Here is a 21,973-nt window from a genome sequence, read left to right as displayed (position 1 = left end):
TGATAGACCTTCTCAAAAGGCACCCACTCGGTGAGTGTCACCTGCAAGCAGCAAGAAAAAAAGGGAGGGAAGGCGACAGCCCTGTACGATCCTCCCAGGATGGCACCAACCCTGGGAAGAGGCTGCCCGCGAGCAGGGACAGATGGACAGACAGACAGACAGGACTTACCTGGGATGTTGTGGATGGTTATAGCAAGGATCATCAGCATAATCCGCCTCCAGCTGCTGCTGCCGGCTGTCGGGGCACCGTCCCGGGCCGCGGGGAACACCGGGGGGCCATCTGGCAGGCTGGCCCCCGCGCCCTTCCTCCTCTGATAGGGCTCCCCGTTCTCACCTTTGTCTGGGGGTACAGAAAACAGCCGGGTCAGCCGAGAGGGTGACAGACGGACAGCTGGGCATCTACTGCCTCCTCTCCCAGAAGGAAAAAGCAGAGAGAAGAAAATACACTGACCAAAGCAGGGCTGAAGGTGTGTGCATTGCCCCCCTTCCCCTTCATTTCAGGTTAGGGTAGGGGGATTCCCCCCACGCAGACCACAGAGCCCATGGGCCAGGGAGACCCTGAGGCAAAGCAGAAGTTCATCCTCTGCCTCCTCCTCCTCTGGGGACCCGCTCCCGGCCCCACACAGCTCCCCAGCATCACCCCTGGGCTCACGCCCGCCTGCAGACCCCAAGTTTGGATCTGGCGGGGACGAGCGCTGGGGCCGGTGGCTGACGGAGATGACGAGCACAGAGCTGCCGAGCAGCAGCCGCAGCAACCCGCGGTGAGACCAGGCTGTTCCCCCCCGCCAACCCCAAACCTGGCAGGTCTGCGTTTCCACTGCCTTTGCTGACGAAGGACAACCCTGTAACACTTCATTTTGCTTTCACCCCTGTCATGAAACGAGTGCACTGAGCTGTATTTAGTGACTATTTGTTCCTCTACCAAAAGATTTCCCGCTGCCGTTTGCTAAGACGTCACCGGATAACCCTGGGCTCCCCCAGACCTCTGCTCCCAGCAGGACCATTACTATCAGCTCTATTTCAACCGGTTATTTCAAACCACGCCACTAAAACCCAAGCCCCAATTAGGGCTGTGAAGGGCGGAACGAGCACCAGGCAGCACCGTAATAAAGCCTACGCACACCGAACCCCTCGCTGTTCACTTTCAGCGTGAAAAGGCGAAGGGAAGCCAAGAAACAAGGAGCACAAATTCCTTAACTTCACGCAGCCACAGCTACGGCTTCATATTAAAGAAGATTTGACATTTAAACAATATAATTCTCTCACCCTGGATTTATATCATTCTCTCTCCTCTCCCTTGACCCACCCACCCCAAGAGTTTTTTTGCAGTGTAAGGAGCCGTCTGAAACAGTTTTGACCGAACGCCAGTTGCTTCCCCTGCTGTTCGGAGGCAGGACGATGCCTGACCGCCGCGCTGCACGCCGCGCAGCGTGCGCTTTCAGCGCCGGTTCAGAACCTCGGCGTAAGAGGGCTCATGCAAATTGACACAAGGGGTCACCTTGGGAAAGCAGGGGTGTCAGCAACACTTCGCATCTTGCCATCTGTAACACAAAAACGGACACATAAAGGCATCCTGAAATGGTCCTCAACAACACAGAAAATAAAACCAAGAATTTAATGTATTTTGGTACCAAAAAAGCAGGGCAAAAACTAAAACCCCACTTGTCTGCAGTGGGACCAGACGACTCTCCGGCAGATTCCCTCCTGCCACCTCTCGTGCTACAGGAGCGTCCCTGCAGGGCATCGCCAGGGCTGCAAACCACAACGCCCACGACTCTCACGCTTTCCCCCAAAAGGCCATCGCCGCTGCCGCTCTGCAAACAGAGCAAGATGCCGCACAGATAAACACAGTCACTGTCATTAGCCATACGGAGCCAGACACTTTCTGTCCCCAAATCCTAGCCCAGTCAATAATGCGCAGTAACATTTGATGGCAGAGCTTCATTCCAGCCTGCAGGGACAAAAATAAATATTTTTTTTTAAGCAATAGCAAGGACAACCAGATCCAGCAGAGCAGCTTGTCCAATTCACCGCAGGAACGCTGGCGCAGCAGACCCCTGGCAAAGGGGCAGCCAAGGCTAAAGCCACTTACAGATGAAATTCCCTTCTTCTGCCAGACCAATGGATTACTTTAATTGCTTGGCACATGTCCCCCTAGCCCCACAAACAGTGTTATCCTCAGCTGACCCTGCCCCGGCCACCGACGCTGACCCGTGGACCTACACCCAGGACGCTGCCGGCAGCCCCATCACCGCAGCACAACGGGCATGGGTTTGCACCCCGGCACCGGCCCCGTGCTGCCCTTGGGCTCCCGGCATCGCTCACGCTGCAGGACCACCTACACAAAACCCAGGATGATGCAAGGATGCAGAGAGGTGCAGGAATCCCAGTCAAGGGCTTTCCAGGGAGGAGGAAAAACGGTTTACACGACATTTAGAGAAGAGCACTTACATTCAAGTGACAAAACACCAGCGTTTCTCCCTATATAGAAAGCAACAAGTGTTCAATAAAAGCACAAGCGACCGCAACGCCGCGACAGCCAGGGCAGCCTAGGCTCTTGAGGCAGTTTTTGCGAGGTACAAATGCAGGATGAATGCTGAAAGCAGAGGTTTCAGTGGCTGCTGGGGAAGCTTTGCGTTTTGCAGACTTCTGGTATCTGCTGGGGGAATGCAGGGAAAATGCAGAATGTAATATCAGTGACTTGGTTTTTCTTCAATCAGGCCAAAAAAGCTGCCTGCTGACAGTGCGGTAGCACCTCCGCTGCGCTCTCATCTCTCACAGCACCAGCTAAGAACGGCGTAACCGACACCAGGCGAGCTACTCCATCACTAGCAATTTTCTTCTACTTTTTTTTCCTTTTTCTTTTCACTCATCTCATGATGTGACCTGGTCCAGTCCATCCTTAGCGTTTCTGACTTTAAGACTGTGCTTAAAAACAAACGAACGCAGCTGTTTGACTCAAAAGAAGCACGCGCCATCCAAACAAGCACAAGCCTGCGTCCAACACATCTTTTGCAATCTTAGCTCTTCTCTTACCCCTTTCTCATCTACCCCAGCTCTGCACTGGGACCAGGCTCAGCCTGGAGCATCGATCCAGCCTCTCCTTCCAGCCGCAGCAGTGCACGTAACAACACGCCAAGTCAAGGAGCCAGCCATCGCCCCACGTTGCTGCTCCGGCCAAGTCCTTGACCGCATCACCCTCATCTTCTCTGGGATAAGCTAAACAAAATGAGTAAATCCAGGGATTTACTTTATCAGGGACAATCTGATCATTACAGCATGGCCGATGCCCATGTGCTCCCGGGTAGGGGACGGGCCCAGGAGGCAGGACTACCTCACCCAGAGCCACGGAGCAAATCCACAGCAGAGCCACGGGTGAAAACCCCAGGTGTCTCAGTTCCTGCCCCCGTGGTTTAGGCAGAACAAGCCAAAAATTCAAAACCTCCCAGCTGCCTTTCCCTTGGCACTTAACAGAACCGATAAACCAAATGTCATCAGAGCCTCCAAAAACTTAACTTTCAAGCTCTGAACAGAACCACTCTGCCTTGGCATCTGCTCTGCTTGCAAAGACGTTGGTTTGTCCCCCTGCTATTACGCTCCCGTCTCCCTTTCGGCTATTTCTCACGCACCGTTACCTGGGGAATTGCAGCTTTCCCCAGACTGATGGCGGGGGGGGACTGCCCGCGGTGGCACGATGCCCAGGATCGCTCACTGTCCCCTTGGGACACACACGGAGCACCCAGGGAGGGAAGAGCCGCCTCCTGCTCCAGTTTGGCCCAGCTGCCCGAACCGATCCCGGCAAGCACAAAGATGCACTCACGCATGGAAGCTCCCACTGCTCAGAGCTGCTGGTTTATAAGGCTTTTTGTTGCCTTATTCCAGCCATACCTTCTCCTTATTTCCCTTGTCCCTGGATTTGATGGGGTCACCGCAAAACAGCACTGTCCCCCAAGACTCCTGCAGCAAGGCAAAGCAAAGCTTTTGCCGGCATTTAAACACCAAAGCAAAGCCCTGCCAGCTCTCTCTTCCAGGCTTTGATCTCAGCTCCCCCGAGCTTCATTTGTGGGTGAATTTTCATTGAGAAAAAGTGTGCTTTGCTGAACGCCTGGCCACGAGCACAGGGGAAAGCCCTGGAGAGGACCTATGAATGCCGCAGAGGGACCTCTGCGCCTCTGAGCTGCCCGTACCTGCGGAAACCAGATGCCCGAGAGCATCAGACACCGATACCTACGTTCCCCTCGCAGGCATTCAGCTGCCCCAGCTCCACGAAGGAGCAGAGCAAGGGATGCAATGGCCGACGTTCATCTCCTCGTGTGGCGTAGCTGGGGAGATTTCAGCTCTCCCCATTCTGTTGAGAATTACCATGGCGTTTTGGCAGCGCTCTCTCCCCGTTATCAAATTACCAGAAAAGATCCATTTCACATCTCTCACTAATGAAAGCAAATGCCCAGACCAGCTCTGTTGCTTAACATGAGCCTGCCACCTGCTAAGGTATCCATTCAGCCCCAGCACACAGGTATCACTCCTGTTATACACTTTTTTTTAATTATTTTATTTACAAGTAGTCTGCTTGTTACTATTGAAAAAAATTCTGATGAAAATTAGACTTTTTACGAGCACCTCCAAGGACGGCGGTGGGAAAGGACAGGGGGATGCCACGGTGCCCGCAGGGGCGAGGAGCTCCACTCCCACCAGCAGCAAATGGGGGAGATCTGTGGGAAATAAACAGAATAGATGCAGCTTTTCCAGGGGAAGCGCAGAGGGTGGTTTAGATGGACAATTTGAACACAAAATTGCCTCTCATACAAATTATTGGTGCATTAGCAGAGCATAAAGGCAGCAACACCAAAACCAGGGAGGCGACCCCAGCATAATTTTCCCAGTAGTGTCACATATAACAGTGAGACTACAAACCGCACATGGGTCAAGAGATGCGTTTTGCTTCCAATTGCTGTGGGGAAAGGAAAAAAAAAAAAAAAGATAATTACAGGGGACTGATGATACCAGCTCGCAGTGTTGGACACAGCATGGGAGGGGACTTGTGCGGCTGTCATACAAAATGCAGCACCCAAAGTGCTCCCAGCTTGAAACGCTGCAGGCTAAGGGGAACAAAACAATAATTACGGCTAAACACGGACTTGGCTGGAAATCAGGAAAGCCTCAATAGCAAATTGGAGTAGTGATAAGAGCAGAACCAAGGGGTGGTTTTTAAAGAATAGCTGACACAATCAGACAAGGGTACGCGCAAGAACGTTGCCAAGACAATTATGTGGCAAATAATTATCTGTGCCACATACATTATTTTAAATCTTGTTCACAAGAAGTCCTCTACATATTCTACTCGATTTATCATTATTGAATTTCTTAGTAAAGCTGCAGGGCAAAGATTCTGCCAAAAGTTTAATTACATATGTGCAGCCTGCTACATTTTTCATATCCTCTGCAGCCAGCACTGGAAAAAGATAAATGGCTTTGAGTATGGCTTAAACTGCTGGTGAAATATAAAACCCAACTGGTTTCTTATCAGCATGTGAAATGGCTTTTTATTTTTGATTATTTCTTAATGAAAACTGTTTGCATTAGCCATGAGCTCAGCTTTATTGCACTCGCAAGCAGTACACAAACAGACGAATCTGCTATTTACTCTGTGCTCAAAAAAACCCCTCTTTACTGCACTACTTTAGCTCCCGAATTCAAACCAAAGTCTGTGGAGCTCTCTAGCTTTTCACATCTGCTTTAGAGCGCTTCTCCTCCACTCCAATTAGGCCTGGCTTTAGCCCTGCCTCTCTCCTCCTATAACTCTCAAAGGCTTGAAGTCAAATGTGCTCAGCCAGGCTGCTGAGCCGGGGCTGGGGCTGTTCAAATCCCTGTCGGCAAAGTCTCTGGGCTAGGAGCCCGTGCAACCCCTCTTAGGCAGCCTGAGACCCATTTTAGTCTCGATTCAGCTGCAAACCTCCCCTTCCAGCCATCCCCATGGCACGGAGCAGGGCTGGAGGGAGCCGGTACCCGCCGGCGGAGGCACGCTCTCACGGGCAGCATCCCTGCATCTCCTCCTTTCTCCATGCCGGAGCAAACACGCTCATGGGAACCTGGAACCTCCCTTGGCTGAAGATGCTGGAAGAAAAATCATTTACAGCTCCAAAATCCTCCTCCAACTTTTCCCCATTGATTTCCCCATCAAATTCTTGCAGTAAGACTATGCCTCGCCAAGAAGGGATCCAGACCTGCCAGCAGCTGAGGGAGGGATCTCCGGGCTCTCACAGCAACGCGAGTCCTGCACCAGGGGCCCCGGGGTTTCTTCCTTCAGATTAGACTTGCAAGCGATGAATTTATGAAAATTCAATTATAAAAATTTGTCAGCTCCCATCTCTAAAGTGTGGGAGAAGGGAAGGAGAGAGAGTGCCGAGCACGGATGCACAATATAGACTTATTAAAATCTATGATTAACTGCCGCTCGCTGGTTATTTGTAAAGGTTGTTTGGTGTTGATGCGCACGGGAACAAGGCAAAGAAAGAAAAGCATCAAATACTCTTACTTTGAAAGCCTCCACCCAGCCATGTCTGGCTTTCTCATCTGTTTCTACGATATCTGTTCCAACCGCACCCCCTAAGCGCAGGTAGCAGCAAAGCAGCAGCCGCACGCGAGGCCGACGGCCGGCCCGGCTCCAGCAAGCCTGCTGCCAAATTCCTCTCGGCTCCTCCGAGCCCCACACCACACACTGCTCTCGTTATTGCCAACACCTGCTTCATTTGCAGCTGGAAATCTGTATTATGCATTATAGCTGCTCTGTTAGAACCAGGAGAGCTGAGCAAGCTTGGTCTGACTCCTTGTCCGGGGGTGGGGTAGGGAAGAGAGAACCATTTGCTAAAGAAAATGATAACACAAGTAGTTGACATCCCCTCCCAAGGTGCAGAAAATAATTGCATGTTAAATTCCCTCCCCTAATGGCTGAGATAAATCAAAATTACTTGGAAAATTTCTAAGATTCCCAAAGGCCTGATAGTCAATGCAAGCCTCTTACAGAAATGCTTGCCTGTGCAGCAAGCATGACGCTCTTAATGTCTCTCACTCTGCAAACCCAAGCCCTTTCCCTGCTCTGCTCGTCTCCATAAACCTTCAATACTCCATTAACTTTAAGCAGATGTAACAAATGCTTGGCGGCAGTTGGGCTTCATCCCTGTGGCACACGGGTCCCATCGGCGCTTCCACGCTGCAAAATCCACCCTGGACTCCAACTCTTGCTGCAACACGAAGGCATCGCCGCTCGCATGCAGTGCCACGGCCGCAGCCAGACAGCGCAAGCATCTCTGGGGGTCTGCAGAGACCCCGGGCAGGGGGGCAGAGGGAGGACCACCCTGGTACGGAGCATCCCTCCTTCGTCTGAAGGCTACAGAAGGCAGCTGGTACTGCCTGTGGGAGGGCAGGCAGCACCATTCCCCAGCACACCCCTCCACACGTGGACTGGTGTGCACCATCCCCTTCTCCCCAGCCTCTCGTTTTCCTTCATTTTTTGACCGTGAGGAAACCCCAGAAGAGAAACTGCATCAAAATCAACAGCCACAGCCCTCGGGAAGCGGAGCCAGACACACGCACGCTCCCAGGGGCACCCACGCATCGCTCTGCATTACAACAGCGTGCTCTGCCTTCTGAGGACACCACCGTTCTCTTTCTTCATCTTCTTTTTCTTTTTTTAAAGGCTTTTTTCAAGGATTACCGGCAGCACCTGGGTCTGAAGCCATCAGTCCAACTGCTCTCCCCAGCACCGAGTGCCCATCCCATAGTGCACACAAATAATCACATAGATCCCATACACGTAAACAAAGCTATTCCTCGCACATGCTGGCAGCGAGTGATGGGAGCTCATCCCCCTCCTAAACTTCTCTACATCCCTGTTTTCCTTGTCCTCCTTGTGCTGCTGCAGCAGGAATTTCAGGGAGCACAGAAGGGCCTCGATGCTAAAGAGCAGATGGGTGTTAGCAAGCATCTGCTCCCTGCCACCGCACAGGCACGCTGCTCTTATCCAACACCTCCATAAGAGGTTTTAATTACTATAAGTAATTATGCACAGCACCTCTTATGGGATAACTGCTATCCCCTTTGCAGACAGGTACAGGGAGAGGCAGCGAGTGCCGGAGGCTCTGAGCCAGGCAGAGGGGAGCAGGCGGGAGTCCCAGGTCGCACACCTCTGCTCTGATCAGCTCTGACAGCCCGGATCACAGAGGAGCTGGAAATAAAACTGCCAAGGGAAAAGGTTTTCTTTTAAGGAATGAGTCCTCAAAGCAGGGAAAATCCAGCTCCTGGAAAGTCTGCATGCAGAGAACAAAGCTGCTGAACAAGGAGCTCCTCACAGTTGTCCAACTGTGGTCAAAATAAGGGTGTTTTTAGAAAAATAGCATTTATTTACTGCTAGCAAAAGCTCAGTCTACTTGAGCAGAGAGCGCAGGCTGCCCAGGCTCCGGGTGCCCAAGCAGAGCCCACTGCCATCAATGCCGCCACCGTGCCGGGTGTTGTGGCAGGGACTGGAGCAGGACACCCGTGACACCCATTTGCACATTGCAGTGACTGCAGCCCCCGCCTGCTGGCATGATCTCACCCCTGCAGCCCCCTGTACATAACAAATTCATTTTCCAGTGTTTCTGGCAGATAAAAGAGGTCCCTGCATCTGCCCAGGCTTTCAGCAAGGAAGATAAATAGAGTGTCATGACTCACTGTCTATTAGGCACCTTCATTTATTCAAGCGTGCACAGGAGCTTTCATAAAAGGTTGTTTAATTCAGCATGACTGACTACCACTTGCTCTCAGACCCGTGATTATTGCCGGGATCCGTCTGAAGTTTGGAGTCAGGAGGACGCCGGAGCACGCCAGCCTGCCCTGCGCCGGCACCAGCCCCGCCGGGTCCCTCCTCCACCCCATTTCCAGAGAGCATTAACTACCAAGCGAAGGGGAGCCTGACACCCAAACCCCAGCTCAAACATCACACCGGTAACAACCCAGCCTGAAAAGAGACCCAGCACGCTTCCAGTGCTCCCCCGCTGCTCCCTTGGGACCCAGGGCACCTCCTTCTTGCAACGCTCCCAGCTATTGCTCCGGAGCATCCTTGCTGGTGCTGCACCACTTCACCTCCCTTCCCAGCCTCCCCCCACTTTGCAAGCACCCCCTTTGTGCCCCCAAACCTCGATCCTAATGCACAAACTTCTCCCTTGCTGCTCCAGCAATCCATCATCGAGTCTCACATGAAATCACTGCTCCAGCCCCCTGCATGCCATCATTTATCCACAGCGGCCTGAGAAACCACGTACAGGCAGATATGCGATGCACGGATCTTTCTTGCTGCCCTGCTTTATCTCCTGCCACTGGTGATCCTTCAAGCTGCCATGTAATTCCTGCACCCGGGAAAGCTCCCATCATCCCAAAGAGCTGCCAGTGTGCATTTGGGTGCACTTCTGTATGGGAAAAATGAATCTGTAATGCAGTTCTTCATTCAGAGGGAAAGGCGATAGAGAAATGCAATAAAGGGAAGGAACAGCAGAGCTTGGCCAAAGTTGGCCCAGGCAAATCAGCCCTCTGGAAATTTCAATTGGAAGCATCAAACCAGCACCTTATTCCTCCAGAGCCGCAGGGATTCACTCCTGCGGCCACCAAACCCCCATTCACAGCAATGTCGATGCCGTGGCAGCCTCTTCCATGAGGATGCAGAGGACGACGGCCATGGCACAGGCTTTGAAGCGGGGTCTGCCAGAGGAGAATCCCTCGCTGCACCCGCTGTGCGAGGGCAGATGCTCAGGAGGGAGACCCCAGCCCCGGGAACTACCTGAACCCCATCACCGCATGCTCCTGCCCCAGAAATCATTGGGAAATCTCCCTGATAAGGCACGGGGCCTTGCGGTGAGCTGTGCCACCAAGGCTGCTTCCCAGTGAAGGACCAAAACCCGAGTGACAGAGGTGACGTGGCATCAGCCAAGCACATGGTGGCAACCCGCAGTAAGGGCAAGGCCAAGGCGCTGCTCGCCCCTCGGGTGACACAGATTGCCTAATGTCAGAAGACAGGAGGAATGCCGAAAACCTCAGCGCTCAATGTTTGCAGTGTTTAAAGATTAATTTCTTGGGGAAGAGTGACAGCACGATGTTAAATGTAATTACATGCACCAGGTCCTTTTAAGCAAACTAATTCATACTAACTTCCAAGAGCTCTTTAAAGAGTTCCCAGTAGATAAAGTGCATCGCTGAATCATTTTATGCTGAAATTTTACACATTCGAGTTAATTTAATCACTTCAGAGGGCTGAGCTATGTTCGGATCTCTGATCCTTGGCAGGGAACTGCTTCTGATCTGAGCAAGATCAGATGCAACAAATCTCTGAAGGAAGAAAAAAAAATAGTCAATCTCATTACCTGCTTAAAAAGAAAACAGGAATTTTTATCAGGAGGTATTTTATCAGGGCTCAGATGATAATCTCACAGCGACGGGGGCAGCTGGGAGGACGGGGCTCACGCTGACCCTCCTCCAAGCAGCCCCAAGGCAGCCTGGCACAGCGGCACGCAACCACGGGCTCAGCGGAGCTGTCTGCTGCCGTCACCGTCACCGCAGGGTCCCACCACCGCCCCGGCAGGCCGGGGCCCCAGCTGCAAACAAGCCAACTCACCCAAGGATGCTCTGGTGTCGTCTCCCCTCCGCACACACCTGCATTTCAATCCACTTCTCATTGCCACGTTATACCCCAGCCCATCTTCCGAGTGCACTTCTCTCCTGCCTATTATTTTTTTTTTTATTTTCTTTAATAAGAGCTGAATGAAAGTATGGAAATCCACAGAGCAGAAGCTAAGGCCAGCCCAGTCTCCAGGAGCAGCTATTAGTACAAACACAACCCCACTGTAGCCACTGCCATCCCAGAGAGCAGAACCGAACAGCGGTTATTGCCGTCTGCTTTTTACCACGACATCCCTTTACAGCGCTTTCAAGACGCCAAACTAGAGACAAGCAAGAAGAGCTGCTCAGTTCTGGCTCTCCGTTATTTCTCTTATTCTTTCACTCTAGCATACCCATTATTCAAAGTCGCCTACTCCTCTTTTTTATTTGGAAAGGACACGGTGGCTTTGGCTAGAGAAATTCTCTTTGCAAATTAATTAAATTTGTTTGAAAATAAAAATCAGTGAATAAATGCATTAAAGCCCAGAGGTTTAACTAGAGCTGGAAGCAGCAGAATGGAGCGGTGCCTGTAATGACAGCCGAGCGACACTGCCAGCACCAAGTTAGAGGCAGAAACTGCCCTGCTCCAAACCCAACGCTTCTCCAAGCAGCATCTTTCCCGAATTAACGCCTTTCTTTTGCAGATGAGGGACAGGGGATACTTAGGAGAAATTACAAAGCAACAACTTATCAAATCCAGGGGTGCACAGGCCAGTTGCAGCCTCTGTAATGGTCTGAGCGAGGCCTCCCCCAGAAGGGAAGGGGGCCCCGGCCGCCCCTTGCCCTCCCTCACCCTGTCGGTGCCATGGGGTCCGGTACCCATGGACCCCTCCGTGGCTGTGCACGCATCTCAGGCGACTCCACCGCCAGCCCCTGCCGAGCGGCTTTGGCGGGCTCTGGTGCTCGGGATGCCATCCTCCGTGCCTCTGCAGGGGGATTTACCCATCTGGAAAGGCAGGCAGGATCCGGCCTCCTCTCAGCCCCATCCCCTCGAGCTGCAGAGCCACGTACCAACCTCAGGCTGCCCCCAAGCTTAACGGGTGGCACCAGACATTGCCCTTTACACCGGTGAGCCGCAGACGGTGATGTTTCCCCAGTGCACGCCAGCTCCTCGCAAGACAGTTCCTAGAGTTTCCCAAGGCGCGGGCTGCATTCGCTGTTCAGTGGCATCACGCATGCTCTGGGATAAAACCACATCTGGAGGGACACATCTGGGGTCCCCATCCTCATCCCCTGCCAGCTGCAGCCCGGCATGAGGGAAAGGCACCGATCCCTCCGGATCTGTCACTGTCATGGCCGGGCAGACAGAATAGACACTTGGGAAAAGGGGCTATTCTCATAATCTGAAAAATAAAGTGAATAAATAATCGATTTCTGAGGAAAATAAATAAAGTGCTCCTTTGTTCTCAGCAGCTCAGCCCTCGGACTTAGAAAATCAATCCTGGCTCCCCCCAAAGGGACAAGCAAATTGGATTTTTGCCCACTCTCCTGGCAAAACCAGACCATCAGGCTGCTTTCAGGAGCACAATCCATCATCCCCCGCTCGCCCGCGCTGCGGAGACGGCTGAGTTTCAGAGTGTGATATCCTGATGGTATCGCACGCACGCAAGCTACCCCCTTGATCCACAGAAACAAATTCCAGCAGAACAACAATATTTTTGCAAACAAAGCAGATTTCAAATGGATTGCGGGATGGAAAGAGGCCTGGCGGGCAGCCTGGAGAGGAGCAGCGCTGCCACGGCTGGCGTGGGGCTCGGGTGGTGGGACCCCACGTGCCGTCCCTCCCATGGGACCTCGCTGCAGTGCTTCCCCTCCCCGAACCCCCAGTGATGCCGGCACAGAGGGTTTCGATCCCAATGGCACCCACAGGCACATTCCCACCCCAACGGCCAGTCTGTGACCAAGGGATGCTCATTAGCCGGTGTGTAACAAGCACCCGGGAAGGAGAGCAGGAGATTTCACTTCTCCCACTTCAGAGGAACCCGTCCATCGCAGCAGGGCAATGCCCAAGGGGAAGAAAACAGATTTAAACTGAACCCTGCCAGAGGAGCAGGAGACACCTTCCCACGTTAATGAAAGGATCTCAGTGTTTTTCTTCTGTGTGACAGCACTACCTAGCCTACTATTAAATTTTTAATTTTCCTATTTTAGGGAGTCCTTAGGGTAAAACCAGAAAAGCAAAACCAGGGCTCAACTTGCAGCATTACGTTGTGAAACGGAGGATTCAGCAACAGCCTCAGCTGCAAGATGAGACTCTTCGCTTTGGGTCTGGGCTTTTTTCCTTCAGTACATTCTGATTTATGGATCTAGGATGAACGTCTCAGAAATGAAAACTCCTGTCTCTAGCAGAGTTTAAGTAGAGACAGGCTGCGTGGCTACAGCCTTTGGCTCCAGCCCAGCCACCCAGGAGGGCCCAACTGGCACCAGGATTCCCTTGCGCTCGCTCCAAGCCCTGCAGCAAGGACATGCTAATTTTCCAGGAGCCTGACCACATCTGCCCCCGCAGAGGGTTATGACACAGCCCCAGCCATGCAGAGCACAAAACTGTGCCCATCATCATCCTCACCAGGCTCGAGCTCACTGCAGTTGGTAGGGACAGAGCAGAGGGGATGTTCTGGTGGGTCTCTGATCCTCAACATTTAGAAGATCCAAGGGACCCCATCTCCTGGGGGCTGCTCCCCACTTGTACGGAGACCTGGACCTAGGGGAGGGCAGAAAATACCTCTCAAAAATCAATTTTAAAAAAAAGGGATCTGAACCACCACTGGTGTTTATGACGGGAAGAAGCTGGGTTCTTTTTTCTCTCCTTTGAATCCAAAGCAAATCGATCTCTCTCAGCCCGGGGTGGGAAGACGGGGATGACTCAGCCGGCAGAATGGCGCTAAGCTCTCCTTCCTCCGCCGCGGCACAGGAATTCAGCTGGGAAGCACACATACATACATGGAAAAAAAAATCCATTTCTTGAATTTTCCTCTAGTATTTTGATAAAGGATTGTTTTAAACTGCCTTTATCTGCCTTTTCATGGAAAAGCCTTCAGCACTAAGTCTCCCAGGCAACTCCTGTTTCCAGTTGAAGGTATTCCTGATCCCTGCACAGTGGGACCCTGATGCCTACGACACGCAGAGATGCGGTGCTGAGGCCAGTCCTGCTCTCCCCAAAGACCAACCCCAGAATCAAAATAACAAAAAAAATTGACAGTGCATAAAATGACGGATGTTTCGCAGGGCTCTCGCACCCGGCAGCGATGCACCTTCCCAGGCACGGCCAATACCCCCGAGCCTGGCGTGGCTGCAACTCTGAGCAGGCCAAGGTCTCCTCTGAGGCTAATGAAATGTTAAGAGCCCAGTGTGTCAGCCACCTCGCCGTGCTCTGGGAAAGCTGCAGAGATCCACCTGGAAAAGGATGTGCAACTTCAAAAAAAAAAAAAGTTATTCTACAAATTGCATCTTCCTAGGATGGGATACCAAGGGACAGTTCCCATTTGCACACTGGAGAGAGACTCCAGGGCAGAAAGAGCCTAACAAATATTTTACTGATTATTTTTAAATCTGAGCATCACTTGTGGATGTCGTAAACTCCTGCCGCCCACTTGCAGGGAAAGCACCACACCTCAGCCTGCGGCCGGAGCCTCTCATATGAGGAGAGCCACCCATTGGCAGTAAAATAAATAAATAAGCACCATTTTAATTATATGTAATTGGGAATTCAGTGCTATTTCATACTGACTTTAAGGCGGTTCGCACCATCTGCTGCCACAGATACATCTCAAGGCTTTGAAGAGAATCAGTCTCAGCTTTGCTTCCTCTCTCCGGATGCCCTTGGGGCTGGCGTTACCGTTGAGCAGCACGTGCCATGGAGGGCATCACCCGCTCGGCTCACACCCGCGAGGGCAAAACTGGGGCCCGGGGCAAGTACCCTGCTGTTACGTAGAGGCACACAGATGGCAATGAATATGCCTGAGCTTTAGGACTTGCAGATAACACAGTTTAAAAAATAGAGAGACTTAGTTTAAGCTTACAACAAATACAGATGAGAAACCACCAAGTCTTTAAGAAGAAAAAATAAAAGCCCTCTTTCTGCAGAGCTCCCAAGAAGCTGAGCGCCAAACCCCGCTGTCGCCTCCGTCCCTGCAGTGGCTGCGATGCCTTCGCAGCCAGCAGCGGGTCCTGCCCTGCTCCCATCGGTCCCCACCACCCCAGCCCAGGCCCTGGTGATGGGGACGTTCAGGGGAGCGCGTTCTCGTCACACCTCCCTCGCAGGCAGCTGCCAGGCTTGGCTCCTGCTCTGGGTGCTGGGGCTGTTCCAGTCCCACCAACCCTCCTGCTTCCACAGCCTACTGAAAAATAAGAGAGAAAAAGCCCAGTTTGAGATCTCTGCTCATATGCTGCAGCTATTCTGCATCCAAACCCAGATGAAGTAACTCCCGGTGCATCCTCCGAAGGGGAGGACAGCACCGCTTCTCCGGATCCTGCTCGAGCCAGGAACAGACTATTTCTGTGCCGAGCAGCCAAGGGAAAAACAACCACGAGCCCAACAATAACCCACCCAGCTAGGCTGAATGCTGTTTGCCTCCCAATATCGGGATGAAATAAAGCCCTCATCTACAACAGCCCACTGAGAGGGACGTTATGATGGACAGGATGTCTAAGCAGCTAACCCATTACACGGGCTCAGCTTGAAACCAAAAATCATTTCAGTCCAGTGGTGCCTATGTGAAAGGCAGAAATATCTCAGAAAGGCTCTCTAATTGGGGTTATTTATCCAGCACCTCTCCTGGCGGCTGCGCAGACCAGGATCACTGGTGCATGGACCTGCCCCAGCCCAGGTGAGGGTCACCCACCCAGCCCCACATCCCTCTCCCCTTGTCCCAGCCACAAAGCATATTTTCAACCGGGTCCCCTGGGCATCGCTGAATGGCTTTGGGATGCAGCAGGCAGCGTCAGGCAGATTGGAGGCAGGGGAAGCAGGGCAGCTGCCTCAAAGCTACTCGCTTTTTCAAGGAAACAGGCAAATGAAGTGGGGGGATGCTCTGCAGTTAGGGCTCCCTTCTTGGGAACGGCACCAGCAGGAGCTCCCTCTCTTTAGATGCTGAAAAATTCAAATTAAATACAGCCATTGCAAAAATCCAGTCACCAACAAAGCTTCAATCACAGCCTGTATCTTATTGGGCAGCAGGGACTCGGCGCGAGGCAGGAGCCGCGGGAGCGCAGCCCTCATTACCTCTGCCCCTTGCAGAGCTTTTTCCTTCAAATATGTAAAAGTTGCTCTGTAACCATGCGGCATCTCCCATTCCAACCCTGGGCACCGTCTCTCCAGCTGGCCTGGGCTGGCAGGCCCCCGTCACTGGTCCCCAGGGAGCAGTTTGAACCCATGGTCACCCCAGTGCCAGGAGCAAAGGACCAGTTTCTGGTGCCCCTGGGTCTCCCAGTGCCCCCGGGTGGTGGCAGAGAGCCAGGATCGGGGTGCGCTGGGGGGAAATGCAGGCTGGGTTGGTTCGGGAAGAGGCCACCAACCCCTGCAGAGCTGCAAGTGGGTGCACACGCACCGCTGACAGGGGCAGGCATCGCCTTTCGCAGAGGCAGGCTCAGCACCATCATCCTGCACGGCCGTGGGCAGGAGCCATCCTCCCGTATCCCATGGGGACTGGGGCAGAGAGGACCCCCGCCGGCTCCCCGCAGCTAGGTGCCATCTCCCAGCACAGGGACCCCGGGAAGGTGCCTGCCTCTGCTGCAGAGCACCGCCGGCTATTTGCCATTTCACACAGCAGCGCATCCCTGCCGCCCAGCTGTCCTCTTGGGAGCCTGTCAGGATCTGCATGCACTGAAAGTAACATTGAAAATATTGATAGTGCTGAAGTCCCCCTGATGGCACCGAAGCCCGAGGTGCACCAGGTGACGGCTGCGCCGCAGCAGCTCCGTGCTGTGCATAACCTGGCCAAGAGCAGAGGCTTCATCAAAATGTTATCCAAGCACTCCAGACAACCAACACTTGGCACATCTCTAAACATCTTTGTCCAAGGAGCAGTTCCATCCCACAGCACCCACCCAGCACCCACCCAGCACCCACCAGCTCCGCACTGGTTTAAAGAGCAATTATAGTGTAAACCCACCAGCCCCCCTGATTTAAAGAGCAATTATAGCGTAAATGTGTCTTTTATCCAAACAATCAATACTCATATCTGGGAAAGCTTCCTTGCGGAGGGGGGTGGAATAAAACATTGATTTTCAGTGAAAAGGCATATTCCATCATCCTGTGCCATATACCACATGGAAAAGGATAAAAGAGAGGCCTGGACATGAACAACTGTCTCAGGACACAGTGAACTGAAATGAAAACGTGTTGAAATTGAAATCAGATCGGAAAGAAATCAGCAGCACAAATCACACCAGAACCAGTGATTAGGAAAAACGAACCCGCTGCCTTCAGAAGGACAAAAGGTTCCCAACCCTCTGCTCCTGAGGAGGACAAGTGATTTACACTGGAGCCGAACTGGTGTGCAAGAGCAAAACCTACCGGGCACAGCCTCCTGTGGCAGCAGCGGTGCAGGAGACCTCACTGAGAGCTCCCAGCCACAACCCATCAGCTCCAAATCACAAACAAGATCAAAATCTTAATTTATCAATCTTTTTGGGGAGCAGGCTCAGTTCCACAAATGCATTTGAGCACCCAAACACCCACCAGCCAGGACACAGGGTGCCAGCCCACCAATTTCTAGCCATCTCTCAGCAGCTCAGGAACAATTTGCGCAGCCTTGCAAAGACAGAAAGCTCTGCACAAGCGCTTCATGCTTTTAGGCAATAAAAATACGGTTCTCGGTGTTCCCCCGTGCTCCTCCTTGCACCCGGAGAACAGCTGCAGTTTCACTGTGGAGGTTTGTGCTTTCTCGGAGCCGACTCGAAGCAGAAGCAGAGGCAGGATGCTCCCAGCACGCCCCAACCACCGCCGCGCGCCAGGCACAGGATGACAATTAAAAATCCCAAAGCAGCACAGGCTTTTACCTAAATAGATCCCTTGATGGCCACACTGCAGAGAAGAGAACACCTGAAAGCATGACCAGAACCACACAGCAAATTACCATATATATATGGATATACACACACACACACACGTCTCCATAACGTGGTCAAACTGCTCTGTGCAGATGCACTGGGGCTGGGGACCACTTCAGTGCCCTCCCCTAACTCCTTTTTGGGGATTGCTCCAATCCCTGGCCCATCCGTTGCAAACCCCATTACACGCACCTTTACACTCTTGAAGCCATGGTCAATCCCCGATGACACAGCTGGGTTATGGCTTTTTATATGCTTCGTTATCCTTAAAATGTTTGTTTAGTTTGAATGTGGGGAATAGCCCTTTTTTTTTTTTTTGATGCAGTTTATTCCCTGTCCTTCAAAGTAATGATGATGGCCTTCCTACACTTCATGGTACATGCCCTGGCATCACTCCTCGGCTAATATTGCTGCCGTAATGCAGACTGACTGTTAGAGCTCCTGATTTTCATTTCACTCCTCCAAAGCATCCTTAGGGCGACTAAAAATTATTCCCATCCCCATTCAACTAAAGAACCATCGCTAGAAAATAAATGAATTACTGTGCTTATTGAATGAAGCCAAAACAACATCCACTCCAGAGGCAATGATACTGATTGTTAGTTCAGTTTAATAAACCTTGAAATTTAAGGGTTTCCTGAATGCAGCTGCAGTGGAGTGGTGTTTCTCCCAAGCTTCACTTGTGCTAATCCCCTTCCAGCCTGGAACTGGGCTGAGATGGGATTTCAGCCCTCCAGCCAGCTCCCAAGCTGCAGGACAACCACTCCGCGAAGACACAGGTTTGATGCAACACGCATCTCTGGAGATGTTCCTCAGGGCATGTTTCAATGCCCTGTTACTTTTCTAAGTCAGCAGAGTTATTACTAGAGGACTAGTTACAGCACCGGTGCCTTCCCCTGCACACACGCGTGCACACACGCGTCTGACCCCCGCAGCATCGCCGGCCCCCGAGCACCGCGCTGAAGCCATCGGAGCTGCCTGCATCAACAGGCTGAGGATGGAAATGAGTTTGAGTAACCTGTTTTATACAGCTGCAGAATTAAAAAGACTTAACAGATTGTCAGGTGTAGCCAGGAAATTAAAGCTCCTTGATAATATTGCACAGAGTTAACAAGGCTCAATTTGGGAAATGACTCCTCTGATTAATGGCCATAAGCACCACAGAAAGCCTCTCTGCAACTTCCACGCTTGCCAGCAGAGCTGATTTCAGAGCATGGGTCCTAACCAGCATGTCACTCAACAGACTTTAATCTATGAGGCTTATCAACAAATCACCCTGAAATAAAAGGAGCACAGAGTAGAGCACACGTAGCACGATGCTACCTGCATCCCCGGCACCCATGGTCCTGCGGGCTGGGTGTGCAGGTCATGGTGCCAGCTGAGAAGGTCTCCCAAGGAGCTGCCCCTCCCGCACCACCACACACAGCAGGCATGAAGACACTTGCTCATCTGCCACCAAGCACTTTAGAAGAGGAACCCTGCTGCCTTTACAGACCTACCTAGCCCTCTTTGCTTGCTACCTTCATTTTTAGAGTCAAAAGACACAGCTAGATCCAACAGCAAACAGCTTCCAGTTCCCAGATAGTGTCCGTCCCCTCTGCGCCCCATGCACAGCATGAGGCACTGCTGCACAGCGCACCCTCCATGGCAATACCTGCAGGGCACAACTCAACCCTCCAGCGATGCCACCAGCGCTGGTGTACACCGAATCCCTAGCAAGCTAATTTTGCGTTGTCCTCTTCCACCTGCACCATCTCCCTTGGAAAGCTCAAGTGCCACCTGCAGGTCCCACTGAAGGGTCCTTGTCTTGAAAGAGAGATGATAGAAATAATGCTGTAGCTCTCCTGCAACTCTAATAGTTGAGCAGAATTAAACAGAAAAGCCTGTAGCTAGGCTAAGCCCTTCTGGCCACATTTCATTTAGGAGGACACTGGATGAAGCCCAGGAAAGAAGGATGCGTTAACAAGAAGCCATGAAAGACAACGCTTGCAAAGAACAGCAGGAAGCGGTACGAGATGCCAAGAGCACATTTCACAGGAGCAGATGTCGTCTGCGGAGAGGGACGTTGTTTCCTCTCGGCACAGCGCTTCTCCCTGCCCAAGCGGTCGTGAAAGCGGCAAATGTGGAGGCAGCTCATGCCTCTGAGGGCAGATAAAGCAGCTGTCCACGCTTGCCAGCAGCTCTCACGCTCATTACAGCGCTGTTCAACTGAGAATGAAGCAAAGGACAAAGCAACCAAATGTTATGCCAGGCTTATCCTGAGGAGCCGTTCCTCAAGTGCCCCCAACCTCTGACAGCCTTCCAACTCAAGACTTCTCCCTCCTCTTCAAAGGGTCTGACAACCTTCCAACTACAACTCAAGATTTCTCCTCTTTTTCAAAGGGCAGCTGAACTCTTTTAAAGACCTACTGCTAACTCAAGAGTATCTTAAAAAAAAACAACAACCAACAAACCAACCCAAAAAACAAGCCACCCAAGGAATTTGGAAGTCATTTTGCTGGTGCTGCTGCAGCCTGGTTCTCCTCCTCCTCCCTCTTAGTAATAATGCAAGCACCATGATGTGTCAAAACAGGCTCTGCTCCCCCAGCAAGGTGGAAATGAGCAACAATAAACTGATGCAACACAAAGATCCCCATCTCGAGAGCCCTCGGAGATGAAGAAGGGCAGTCCTGACACAGCACAGGTCGCCCAGAGCCAGGGCTCTCCCGGTAGGTCCCAGGTTGACATCTCCTTAGGGATCAGGCTGTTGGGAGTCGGAAATCCCAACAACTTACACCCAGAGCAACCTGCTGAACTGAGTGGTTTATTTACTGCAGGCTGTGATAAGTGGAGGAGTGCGGAACTGGGTCCTCTGCAAATATATCCAAAACATTTTTACGTGCATCTTGGAAAGCAGAACAAAAGACGACATTTATACCCAGTGACAGTGCTGACCAAGAGCAAAGGAGAACGCACCACCAGGCTGCATTTAGGCCCATAAAGTCAAAATTCCTAATCCAAGGAGCAAGGCTGTGACCAGAATAACGTGGGTACAGACGTATGTGTGAACAAGGCATTTCATCCCTTTATGAGGGATTATGTGCTCTGATTTTATTTATTTTTTTGAAGCTCTGCGTATATAAATTCACATTTAGTCATGACTATAAACACCAACCACAGAACCCAGCCTGACAAGGATGGTCAATAAACATTTGAAACACTCCAGAAAGGGGCATTAGGATGTTTTTAAATCAATACAGACATTGCCAGAGGCGTTCATCATCAAGACTGGCTATTAAAACTCAAAATGAATTGATGCCTTTTGAAAGCAGCAGTTTTCCGGACCAAGCACAGTATGAACATGTCAACGTTATTACAAATACAGTTGGAACCATCTAAAACTGGTGAACATCCCATTTTGCAGAAGGAGCCTCGCGTTATATAAGTTGCAATGACTTAAGGAACCTTTCAGATGCACACGCGAGGCTCCAGCTGAATATTACCCCAATGAATCACGACGGGTTTCATGGCTGGAGAGGCTTTATATATCATCCCTCCTCCATGGCCTCTGCTTCTGCTCAGGGAAGGAGGGAACAAGGAGAAAATTTACAGGGTAAGTGGCAGCAAACCGCTCATGCTTTTATGATGGGAACTGGCCATTTCTACGGAGTTTTCCCCTTGGCACCGGGAGACAACTGCAGATCAGGGCAGCCTGAAAAGCTGGGACAAAGCTGGGCTTTCTGAAACCAGCAGTAACAGAGCAAAAAGTGAATTTTCTGGCTGCAAGGACACAACTAGAGACAGAAGCAAGCCATACCCATGCGCTGCCTGAAGCATCAGTATCAATCCCACCACACAGCTCGCACCCTCTCTTTGTATTGGTCCCTAAGGGGTTTCACCTCCTCTTTTATCTCCCCAGCTCCCTTCCTCCCTTTCATCAGAAGTTTACTACATCATTACAGGACTTGAACTGCCTGGGCACTGATGAAAGAGTTGCTACGTGAGCAGAGTCTGCTTCTTCTGGTGTGCAGTCCACTCCAGCAGCCCTGGTACATGGTAACTTCCTTTGAAGGGGAAAAATAAAGCAAAAATGGAAAAAAAAAAAAGACAGCCTTAGGAAGGAGGTAGAAAATTAGAGCAGAGGCTGGGTGATGCTACCAAAATGGACACAGTGGGTCTTGGGGCTGCGCAGCAGGATGGACCCACGCGGGGTCTGGTGCTGGTGGTGCCCCCAGCCCACCCACCTCCCCTGCTCCAG

The 21,973-nt window shown here is 51.8% G+C and overlaps 1 protein-coding gene across 1 annotated transcript in view; it reads right to left on the bottom strand.

The window, feature by feature from the left end:
* Window positions 1-21,973, bottom strand: part of SLC39A11 (solute carrier family 39 member 11) — a 117,121-nt gene that overhangs the window by 44,348 nt on the left and 50,800 nt on the right. The window contains exon 7 of the mRNA XM_087750878.1: window positions 170-340. Coding sequence (XP_087607004.1) covers window positions 170-340 — 171 coding nt within the window. The remainder of the gene's footprint in view (window positions 1-169; window positions 341-21,973) is intronic.

Source organism: Nipponia nippon, unplaced genomic scaffold (assembly GCF_047370975.1).
Source record: "Nipponia nippon isolate SJK-2023a ecotype South Korea unplaced genomic scaffold, ASM4737097v1 scaffold_14, whole genome shotgun sequence".
Taxonomy (NCBI): Eukaryota; Metazoa; Chordata; class Aves; order Pelecaniformes; family Threskiornithidae; genus Nipponia; species Nipponia nippon.
The sequence above is the reverse complement of the archived record's forward strand: the minus strand, read 5'-3'. Positions and strand labels throughout refer to the sequence as shown.